The sequence below is a fragment of the Silene latifolia genome, chromosome 9, assembly GCF_048544455.1.
Source record: "Silene latifolia isolate original U9 population chromosome 9, ASM4854445v1, whole genome shotgun sequence".
NCBI classification, from domain to species: domain Eukaryota; kingdom Viridiplantae; phylum Streptophyta; class Magnoliopsida; order Caryophyllales; family Caryophyllaceae; genus Silene; species Silene latifolia.
Genome location: NC_133534.1, coordinates 3,164,986 through 3,177,240, shown reverse-complemented (window position 1 = coordinate 3,177,240; position 12,255 = coordinate 3,164,986). Strand labels below are relative to the sequence as shown.

General features: G+C 31.5%; 1 protein-coding gene across 1 annotated transcript; it reads right to left on the bottom strand.

Annotated features, from left to right (window-relative positions):
• Nucleotides 1-9,720: 9,720 nt before the first annotated feature.
• On the bottom strand, nucleotides 9,721-10,831 carry LOC141598718 (uncharacterized). The gene has a single exon (XM_074418464.1). The coding sequence runs from the start codon at nucleotides 10,723-10,725 to the stop codon at nucleotides 10,210-10,212; it is 516 nt and encodes a 171-aa protein (XP_074274565.1). The 5' UTR covers nucleotides 10,726-10,831; the 3' UTR covers nucleotides 9,721-10,209.
• Between the last annotated feature and the right edge of the window lie 1,424 nt (nucleotides 10,832-12,255).

Sequence of the window (12,255 nt, the reverse complement as noted above, 5' to 3'; positions counted from 1 at the left end):
AACGGTCAAATTTTACAAAGTTTGAACTCAAAAAAATAAATCACGGGTTTTATGTGAATTCGAGGGAGTAGGATATTATGATACTACTCTTAAAGTCGATTAGTTTTAGATTAATTCTATTAAAGTTATAATATAACTCATTTTTGTTTATTTGAAATGTTATCTATTCAGAAAATCAAGTCTCATTATCTTACATTGTTATTCTACTCTTTATTTATAATAACAAAATGAACAAATTTTCAGAAAGAGTTTCAATTTTAAGAAAATTGCTTCAAATTACTAAATATATACGTACAATCGTTTTACTTCTTAACGAATATATATGCAATTAGGTTTTTTATCTTAAGGTCGAACTTTTAAGTTTGACCTAATTTATTACACTAAGGAGTACTTTAAATTCAACTAAACCCTTGTGGGATACCCACCCCATAGTTAACCATTAATAAAAAAAAATTATTTCCACTTTGGTGCCCTAAGGTTTAGCCTAATTTCACTTTAGTGACCTGAGGTGCATAATTACACTTTGGTGCCTTGAGGTTTAGTTCCCATTTAAGTGACCTATACATAACATTCTTAATAATTTATACTCCCTCTATCATCTTTTATCTCCTTGGCCACTTCTCTAATATATGTGAGATAATTTTATTGAAATGAGAAGATAAAAGATAATGGAGGGAGTACTAAAAAAAATATTTTGAACATAACAAATCAAACATTATTTGCAATATTACTATGTTGTATGCAGTTTAATATCCAATTTTGCACTTTATTTTATTGAAAATATAATTATTTAAGATAAAATTTGACTATTAAATGTTTTAGGCCACCAAAATGAAATTTTATTCAAAACTCAGGTTAATAAAGTGGAAGTAGTCGAAACCTTAGGACACTAAAGTGGAATTATGCAAACCCCATGACACTAAAGTGGAATTAACCCAAATCTCAGGGACCAAAATGGAAATTTTCCAAAAAAACACTATTGAAAAGCTACCGTAAAAACTATTGCACTTTTAAATATACAATCAGTACATGACAAAGTAATAACCAACCATTCGCCAACGGCGGTAAATAATTAAGTGAATAAAAACACATAGAAGAATTGGAATTTAAAAAGTAAAAATTGATCTAACCGAATAATTTTGTATATTTGGCAGTTCAATACATTTTTAACGTCTATTATGGATTTGAGATAAATTTGAAACCAGTTTGAAAAAAATTCGGTGATATAATAGTAGATTATATATACTTCTCACAATTTGTATATATATTTACACTGACTTATTCATAGTTAGCTGGTTCTTGAATTATTTGTCCGCATAAAATCGAAATTCTTGACTTTGTTCATTTGTATTTAATTTTTTGGCTCATTTGACATAATCTATTTAAGACTTATTTAATATTTTTAAATGGTAGCTCAATTTTTTTTAATCTTATGTGAATATTATTGGTAATTTAATCATACACATTTGACACGTTATAGAAAATCAGAGTTAAAACTATTTCATGCCATCGTTGAAGTTGTTTATTTCTAATATTGTCATTGTAGAAATTTTTCTCTGTCAAATGCTAAGTAAATATCATTCTTTATCTCTTTTTCCTATTATGACATGTTACTTTTTCATGAAGTATTTTTTTTAAAACAAAGTTTAGCTTTTTCCTAAGGTTTTTGTGTAAGACAATTACATGTTTGGTTATAATTACCAACTCGAATCTTTTGTAAATCTTTTAAATATTCAAAAAAGTTTCTAAATGGGCAGGGACAAAGAAAGGTCATTATTTCGCCAATAGCCTTCTCGCCAAGAGGAGTCCCGATTCGGACGGAGCCAGTATGACGCAAAAATCTAGCTCTCAGACGAGTTAGGACACGAGTAGAGTCTATCAATCCGATTACTACCCAAATTATTTCACCAAATAGTTAAAATCGAACAACTTAGATTTTTGACAATATTTATATTTGTAAGAGATTATGATCTCTTTTTTTTTTTCCTCACAAAGATTAATTATATGTTTATAAAATATACAATTTTAACACTTTTATACGTTTATTATATGACTTTTTTTTTACGTTATAAATATTTCTAAAATAAATATTCTTTATAACATTATTTTTCTATTATTATGTTAGTAAAGAATAATCGATAAATTATTAGATCTACTTCTATTAGTATTTTTTTTCTTATAAAATATTAGATTTACTTCTATTAGGATTACTATCTCATAAATTATTAGATCTACTTTGATTAGAATAATTTTATCATAAACTATTAAGAGAAAAAATCTAAATCTACACTTATTAGGAATTCTAAAAAAGTTGGACTCTCTAATATCGCTCGAAAAGTTTCTGCTTTATATATATGTATTGATTTAATTTTGTTTTATTTAACATACTTGATCTGTTTTAAGGTTAAAACAGATATTTTCGTCTTAAATAAGAATTTGTGTTATGAACTACTCCCTCCATTCAACTCCACTTTACATGTATTCCATTTCCGTCCATTCAACTCCACTTTACAGGTTTCCTTATTTGGCTAAAAAAATGACAATTCTATCCTTATTTACAAAAAATGCCACCCAAATCCCACACTAACCCACCATAAAACCGCACCTTTATGTTTTTTAATATTTTTAACCTCTTCTTTCTCTTTCCCCATGTACTTTTAATACTTTTTTAATCCGCTCCTTAATATCCGTGTAAAAACCAAAGTTGCAAAGTGGAGTTGAATGGAGGGAGTACCTTAATAAGCAATTTTTGTTTTATTAATTCGCTAAATTTGAAAATTCATTTAAGTTTAATCGAGAAATATTTAATGAAATTTATAAAAGGAAGAAACTCCTTCATTAGTACTCCGTCTAATTTATCAACGATTTAAAGTAATTAAGCCGACAATATTTAGTAGCTCTCTTATTAATCACTATACCTTAAAATGTACAAAGTGTCTTGCTTATGACGGATATTATCCGTCACAAGCTGAAGACGGATAGTGTCTCTCTTACAATAAGGCAAGTGAGAGGACAAGTGGGAAGGAAATGGAACACCCTATAAATAGTGTCACTTGCATATTGTGAGAGAGATATTATCCGTTTCAGTTTGTGACGGATAGTGCCCGTCTTCGATTAAAATTTGTGGAAAATGTAAACCAAACAAGTGGGTCGAGATGGTCCCTAAACGATTTGGACCTTTATGGACCACATTATCCAAGCCCACCATGTGCATCATTTCCCACATTTGTACGTTCGAAACTTTACTCGTAATTCGTACCCAGTTTGTACCATCTCTATTTCTTTCTTTCACATTTAATCATGTAATCTCAACGTCTAGTATTTATTCACGGTAGATGGACATTATTTGTCTAAAGTTATAGACGGATATTGGTCTTTTTATAAAATACAAATGGTAGGATAAGTGGAGATATCCATTTCCCACCCACTTACTCTATCCACTTTTATTTTGTGAAAAAGACACTTTTCATCAACAGTTTTAAACGGACAGTATCCGTCTAAAGTGAGAATTTGTGTTATTCATGTTTTCAAGATCCAACTACTCCCTTTGTTTCGAGAGTTTGTCCTTTGGAAGACGATTTTAGATTAATAGAGTTGTAAAACGAATTAAAACACAATATTATTATTAGGCATTGTTCTTTTTTGTTTAATTTCAGTTCAGTTCAGCTCTATTCAGTTCAGTTCATCTCTTTACAAATTAACTCTTAGTTCAGTTTCATTTAATTCAGATCCATTCAGTTCAATTCGGTTCAGCTCCGTTCAGTTCAGCTCCTATCAATAAAAAAAAAAACAAGGTCTAACCGCCAAGTAGGTAAAAGTGATTATTAAAATATCTCATTTTACGATAAATTTAAGTAAAACCATCTTGCACAAGTATTTATGCTACTCCTTCTGATTCAGTCTCCCATTTCTTTACATTTTCGGTTTTAATTTTTAAGTATGTACTCCCTCCGTCTCAGTTATTTATTTACCTTTGTTTTGGTATAAAGATCGAGGAAATTAGAGGAGAAGATCATTTGTAGATATAAGTATATAACTATTTGATGACAAGTGTATTAAAATGAGAATGAAAATCAAAAAAATTATTAATAATATTCTCAAATTAGAAAGGTAAACAAATGAATGTTACACCTAAAAATAGAGTAAGTAAACAAATGACTAGGCACAGGTAATACGCGGGATCTTTTGGTTCAGTGCATAGGAATGAAATGGAATGAGAAACCATAGTAGTATGGGGTTCCGATTTCATTCCTTTAAACATTTGTTTGCTTCATTCCATACCTTAAAAATATACTCCCTACTTATTCTAATTTTTCTGTCTACTTTTTAAATTATGTGAGGGGAAATTTGAGTAGTGGAAAAAAATTGGAAATATTGAGGTAGTGTAAAGATAAGTTGGAGATGAAAGTCCGAGAAAAGTTGTGAACTCATAATCGTAAAATGTCGGTAAAACATGTAATAGTACTATAGTAGATTATTTACCGTCCGTCTCATTATAATTTATAGACGATCACTATCCGTCTATAGTTATAGACGGATAGTGACCCTATCACAAAATTAAAGTGGGAGGGCAAATGGGGGTATTCATTTTCCACCCACTTGCACTACCCACTTGCATTTGTGAGAGAGACATTATCCGTCTGTAGCTATAGACGGATAGTGTCCGTCTATAATGAGAATTTGTGGATTATTTATACATGTTTTAAAGGATCAAGTACTTCCTTTATTTCAGTCATCTAACTTCTTTATATTTTCGTTTTAGGTATGTAAAATTTACTTTCCCTTATCATGTTTATGTTGCTTTTCTATTGTTTTTTAAAAACAAGCATCTCATTTTCAATTACCTTATATATGGTGTTAGACACAATTCAAGAATAAAACCATTATCTTTACGAATTAATACCTCTCTCAAATTTAGATACAAATTAAACTTAAACAAAAGACTGAACTGAAAAACATCCACTTTTCCACCTGGCTCGTGTTTACTATTATAACTAAAACACATATGAATATATATAAGCGGGGGATAAATGTTGCGTAGTTTATTAAAGACTGAGAAAGTCTAAACTCAAACTTTTAAAATGTCACTAGGACAAGTAACGGTACTCGCAAATCTTTAAAATCGGGCAATTTCAAAGAATCAAATGTGATATTATAGTAGTGAATTTAGAAATTGAACAATAATGAAAATTGATCTAAGAAGAAACAAAATAAGAATATTTTTAATTTTATTTGTTGAATAAAGATTTAAAGAACAATAATTTGATAATCAAATATATCTTTCATTATTTTTCCATATATAGTTTGTTTTGCGAATGTATAATACCGAAATATTACTATTTATATCCATTGAAAAGACGCGCGACGACATATCAACAACTAAGTCTTAATCATAATAATTGATCGTTTATTACCTTTATATGATCAAAATCTCAAATAAGTGGAGTATTACATTTTGATAGTCTTTCTTGAAAAGTTAAACACGTTTTCTAAATTTTCAAAATGTTGGCAACTATTTTAGCCCTTCTAGGAAGTGGGTATAAGTCTTAATCATAATAATTGTCTAACTTAAATAGGATAATATGCTTTTTCTCATGAATATGGACACATGGTCATTAGTCGTCACCAAAAACTTGATTAATTCTTAATTCTTTTGTCAACTATTATCTTAAACGAGACACTCCGTTTGTTTCAATTATTTATTTACTTTTTTTTATTCTTTATAAAAAGTATTTTAATTAAAGGTTAATAAATAACTGAAACAGAGATCGGAAGTAGCTTGTCACAACAAATACTCGCACCAAATGCTCAACACAGGCTTTCTTCTGAGCCAAGTCAAACGAGTTTGCACTATTTCACATATGTTGCACGTCAAAATGGTTCTTTGAGGTCGATTAGCTACCGGCTACCGCCTTGATCTCGAGGTCAGATATCTAGTTATGACCGGTTGCATAATCCGTCGATTATGCTTGCAACATGTTTAGTTCTTCAGTTCTTCTACATGCCATGGAGTCCGTTAGCTAGAATTCTACTGAGAGCATTTGCTTTTACACCAATTATAAACTTTTTTTTTTGACAAAAGGTGAATAACTTAATAGGAATAATTATAATAGTAGGGTCTCAACCATCACCTTAGGGTTTTGGTTGAGATGATTCATCTATCATGTTATCAGAGCCAGGTGACATTTGGTCACGGGTTCAAATCCTGGCAACCTCAAAAACTCTTGGAAGTGAAATTCCAGCACACGGTACGGGGGAGACGGTGCACAACCAAGCACTCTTCAAGCCCTATGGGCATTTGAGTGAGGGAGCGTAATAGGAATAATTACAATATAGTTGAGCCTCGGCTAGGTAGCACCATATGACACTAGACAACTAGATCTAGCACTACAAAGCCATACATAGAGATTACATAACCATTATTTAAAAGTAAAGCTACAACATTAAGATAAGCAAGATTAACGATGGTAAAAAGGCTAAAGACGGCAGCTTGGCCACGAACGTTGATATCATCTTCATTAACACGGAAGACCTCCAAATACCGTAAATTATAAACTGTAATCTTTATTTTCCATACTCTTATACGTATAAGAACATTGCTACTAGCCCATAACTTGATACGGTAAATTTAAAACTTGATACGGTAAATTAAAATTGTTCATAATCCTCTAGGTAATTTTTAAGCAAAGCGTTTTGCTTGTGACGGGCTAATCCCATCACAAGCTGAATACCTCTCATAAAAAAGGAGAGGGGACAAGGTGGGGACCCCCATGTGCTCCCCCCTCACCTCTCATGAGTATTTTGTGAGAGGAAATGATATCCGTCACAAACTTGTGACGGATATCACCGTCTTCAATGAGATTTTGTGATTTTTAAGAGAGGCCGAAAGTAGAGGTGAAGAGACGAAGAGTAGATGCTGAAATTTCCGTGCCTAACGACGGTGGTTAGGCATGGCGCATGGCGCATGGCGCATGCATAAATGATAAACCCACAAGCCAAGTAGCAAATTACGTAATGTATGTAACTTCCTTTTTCCATATTTTGCCACGACAAATCAATTACAAATTCCTTTGTTTGGCTAAATCCATTTGAAATGACAAGTTGTAACACTAAGTGTATATGTGTCCGTCTTCTTAATATTTAGGTAACACAATTGTTTGTCTTTCGTTTGGCCGTGAATTTAGCCACTAGGGTTCTAGCGAGGAGCCAGAAATATTCTTTTTAATTCGGTTATTTATTTATCTTTGATTTTAGCATAAAGATAAAGAAGATGGGGCAAATTATTATGTGCTAGTGGACCAAATTAAGTATGAATGCTTAAATCGTCTGATCCATAAAAAATATTTCTAAAATAGAAAGATAAACAATTGACTAAGACACCCAAAACGGAATAGGTACACAAATGACGGGACGGAGGGAGTATTCCTTTCGTCCCGGTTACTTATTTGTCTATTCTATTTAGTAGTGTCTCCATCAATTTGTTTGTCTTTCTATTTTAGAAATATTTTTAATAGGCAATTGGATCATACATACTCGATTTGATCTACTTGACATCTAATAATTGATCATTTCCTCTTTTCTTAATCTTTGTGACAAAACCAAAGTCAAACAAATGATAAGGACGGAGGGAGTATAAATTAAGTATAGCAAAAATTTTATTTGTTGGTTTATCTGTATACTAAAATGTTATCATTAGTCCTCTTACGATGTAAATATGTTTTTTTACAATTAAAACCGTCCAAGTAATAATAGTATTTTAAGTAAATAGTAAGGTAAACTTATTTTTATTCATTGGGTTATCATTTTTTTTATTCTATAAAATAGAAATCTCTGCCTTAAAAAAATGAGTGAAAATCTTATGCTTAAGTTTTTCGAATAGCGAAAGTAAATGAACTTAACCGTTTCCTCTAGGTTTGGCGTAGTGAGTCTACCCCTTGCTACTAGCTAGTTTTGCTTTTGGTTCACTCGGGAGTTGCTCGTGGGTTAACTATATTTTTTCTTATCTTCGTTTCGCTTCATTTCCTCTAGATAACGTTAATTTGCTCGTATATAACATCAATATTAATTACTAGTAGTATCTAAATCATTTTCTGCAAATTTTATAACGTGTCACAGGATTATGACATTTCACAGTAAATTAAAATCATGTTAGAAAAGGGAGGTGGTTGCTCGTCGTCGGGGCCGGCCCTAAAAGATGTTTCACGCGCTTATTGAATTGTGTTAGACAATAACACATGAATGAATGACTTCAACAAAAAAATTTATGTACTAATGCTCCATTTTACAATTTTGCCTAGAATTTTAAAATATTGAGGACCGACTTTGTTCGTCGTGACGTATACCATCCAACGGTATTATCACACTAAGAGTCTAAGCTGCTTCTCGTGGACTATAAGATCATGCAAAGGTAGGTGACTATGATCTCTAATACGTGTTACTGAACTTGTGATAAGTGCTAAAGACATAAGTGCACTAGAAGTCTAGAAGATATCTCACATTCTCACGGATTAAAAATGTTACTCATTTAAAGATTTAATTAATATCAGTTAGTCTTGCTGAAAACGGGTCGGAGCAAGTGATGAGTAATACCACTCATAAAACGGATAGGGGGACAAGGTGAGGGCACCCCCATGTGCTTCCCTATCTCCTCTATTTGGGACATTTGTGAGAGAAATGGTATCCGTCACTCCAAAGTGACGAATACGTGCCGTCTTCAATGAGATTTTGTGAATTAATATATTGGGAGATGTCGACATCTTCATATCTAATCCCTCTTTGATCGAAGTAAATAATGTCACGACTCCCGTACTAGAAAATCAGTCCGTTTTTCTTCAGGCGGATGTTTCTTGTCTGAAATAAGAATGGTAATATGTCATTATTTCACAATAAAATGTTGTTATATTCTCACAACATGTTACCATTATTTTTCACATCATTTTTAGGGTAAAAAATGTCACCTCTAGTTATAACATTTTGTGGATTAAATGGTTATATTTTCTTAAAAAAAGATAACATTTTATCCGTCTTATTTCAGACGGGAAAACAGCCCGTCTGAAATAAGAATTTGCGCTAGAAAATATATGCTATGCCAAATTGTCAACACCAATTTTTATATAATATAAGACCGTTTTAAATTATAATAGCTCCTATATAATTAAAATAAAAGTAACGGAATGATTTTATGAGAAATCTTAAATTATTACGGTGTTTAGTAAGACCAACTGCTATGTCAATCTACTTATTTACATATGCGAGGGTTTTGATTAGAAAAGCTTGCTTAAAAATTTTCAAGGAATAAATAAAGTGGTACAATTGTACAAGCAATTATGCGTGATAAAAGCGATAATCTCCAATTTTTTTCTTACAATAATGGGTTTGATTCGAATTTTTCTATACAAAATGATTCATTTTTCTAAAGTATTGTAAACTCAACTTACATACATCATGTTACAGAACAATTTGAGATACTAATAAAGAGACCTGGGTCTAGTGGCTAGAACGAAAATATCGTAACAATAGGCCATGGTTTCAAATCCCTTTATCTATTTATTATACTGGCCTTACGCCTTATTTTGGTCCCCGAAAAGGTGAAAAAAGAAAAACAATTTGAGATGCTCAATCAAATTCACAAGGAATATATTAATTTGAAATGTAATTGTCACTTTAGCACTAACCCCAATAACTTTAAAAATACACAAATGATGAGTGATTAACTAAAGATTTGCACAAATAATTAAAGAAATAGATTTGAACAAACTATTATAAAGTGAACAAATGAATTATACTTTGTCAACTTAGACTTAACATCCTAAAGTCTTGTTTTACAACTTTTTTTTAAAGCAACAAGGGGTCATTCAACAATTTACAAAAGATGAGGGACCAAAATGAAAACCGAACCAAAAGCGATTTTTCATTAGTCCTCATATATTTCATTTCCTTGCAAACATACCCCTCCATAAAACCATTTTACGGTCTACAACGAACTTATAATTAACATATACAACCTCGCTTATTATTATCGTTAAACGAGATGTATAAGCTACTACGAGAGAGTTATACCCCGAACAACGATTTTAAACGAACCGAACCGAACCGAACCGGACCCCTAAGTGTTTTCCACTAACTTCACCTACTTTTTCTACCTTTAAAACAATCAAACCCCTCAATAAAAAAAAGGACTTGTTTGTAAATTGAGAGGTTTGAAAGGACCTACATGAAAATCTCAGATTGTAATAAACTACTATACTCATAATAATTATTTGCTTCATGGTCCTCAAACTCCCATAACCCTTCACCTACAGGCAAGAACAAATCTCCACCGTCCACGTGTCCTTCATCGACATCCACAACATCATAACCGTTCATTTCACCCGATAAATTAGGTATCCCCAACTCATCATCAGAAGCTTCTAGAAGGTGTTTCATCACCTTCTCCACCTCCTCCTCTTCACCTCCAGAACCGGAACAAACCCGGTCAAACTCATCTGAACCGGAATAAACCCGGTTCAAGTCATCAGAACCGGGTTGAACCGGGTTCAAACCGGTTGAGGAAATAATTTCCTCTTGAAGGGTAGAGATTAAGGAGGATATATCTTCATTTGGGTCATCCTCTTCTTCTTCAAGAAGGGTAATTATGTCTTTGTATGATTTTTGCCTTTTTATTATTTCTTCATTTTCTTCTTCTTGTCTAACTCTTTTTAATGAAGAATTTGAAGTATCTTCCATTATTTTAATATTATTTTATTATATTTTATGGTAATATAAGAATATAGAGAGAGAAAGTAGAAATAGAGAGAGAAAGATAATAGATTGAGATGAGGAAAGAGAAGGTGGTATTGTGGAGGTTTATATAGAAGGGAAATGAGGTGGGGTAAAGATGTTTTCTTTTTGTTTTGTCAAATAGAAGTGGAATAAAAGAAAAGTATGAATACATCATTACATCAATATATCACTGTTCGGACATGTATATCCGTCTTAAATTTAATATAGATTAAATAGAAAAATAAGATAAAAGCAGAATTTTTATGAATTAAGAAAAAGTTTATCATGTTTATCTAGAGGTATTGCTATTTAACAACGTAAATTTTTATTTAAATATATCTGTTTTAAGAGAGACGAATGATAATTTAAAATGAATTTAATGGTGGGTGGTCCAATTTGATAAAAGTAGAGATTTGAGATGCTTAGAAAAGTGAGCCCAAAATCCTTAAAATGAATGGTATAATATTGGTGCATTGTCACCTTTGATTAGACCAAATCAATAATGACACTTCAAGTTAATGGAGGTGTACTACTCCGTAATTGCTTCATGTGAAGTGGTTAGTCTATACGAGGAAAAGTCTATCACGGGAATTCCAACTAATTTTTTTGTGGATGAATGAGAAATTCAACTAATTTTTAAGATGTAAACAAGTTGATTCTAGTTTAATTTTGAATAGATTTAAAATTGATCAAAATTATTAACGTATAAGACCATTAATTGAAAGTACTATCAACTATCACTTAAGATTTTGGTTTAGATAATTGTCTTACATGATATTATGTGACCAAGAGTTAACGGTTCAAATCCTAAGAGTTTCCAAAAATCTCACAAGTGAAGTTTGAGCACGTGATATAGATGAACTTGTGTATTATCCACTCTTCAAACCAACATTTGAGTGAAATGGTATATTGAGATATAAGATCGTTGATTGGGTCTCACCTGTCAGTCAACCACCATAAAATTTTGGTTGTTATGGTATTGTCACAAAAAAAATTGGATTAGAGCTTGTGTTCACCTCAAAACTCCCTGAAACATAAGAGTTGATATTTGAGTTAATTGAAAATATCGTAAGTTTAACTCGAGCTCAATCTTAACTCACTTTATCATTTAACTCTTTTTATCTTCTCATTTTGAAATCTAACTAAAAAAACATATAAATGATTTTTGTTACAAAAATGGACTTGAAAGATTAGTATATTTCTAGTCAATTAAAAAGAATGGGGACAATGTCATTTTGACGAAGAGAATGATAGTTAGTAGGGGTAGATCATAGACAAATTAGATAGTTCCCTCTCATTTATTCATCATATGGAGTACTAAATTTATAAAGAGTCTCTGTCAAAAAAAAAAAATATTATAAAGAGTATAATTAACCTGAATTAAAATTTTGAGGAGAAACGGAAAAATTGAATGGAGGAAGTAAAATACTCCCTCTGATCCACACCAAAGATAACACTTGCTTTATCACACTTGTCGACGCCCGTTTAGCAACG

Excerpts from the sequence above, each read along its gene's own strand:
- LOC141598718 (XM_074418464.1), bottom strand. The coding sequence starts at position 10,725 with ATGGAAGATACTTCAAATTCTTCATTAAAAAGAGTTAGACAAGAAGAA.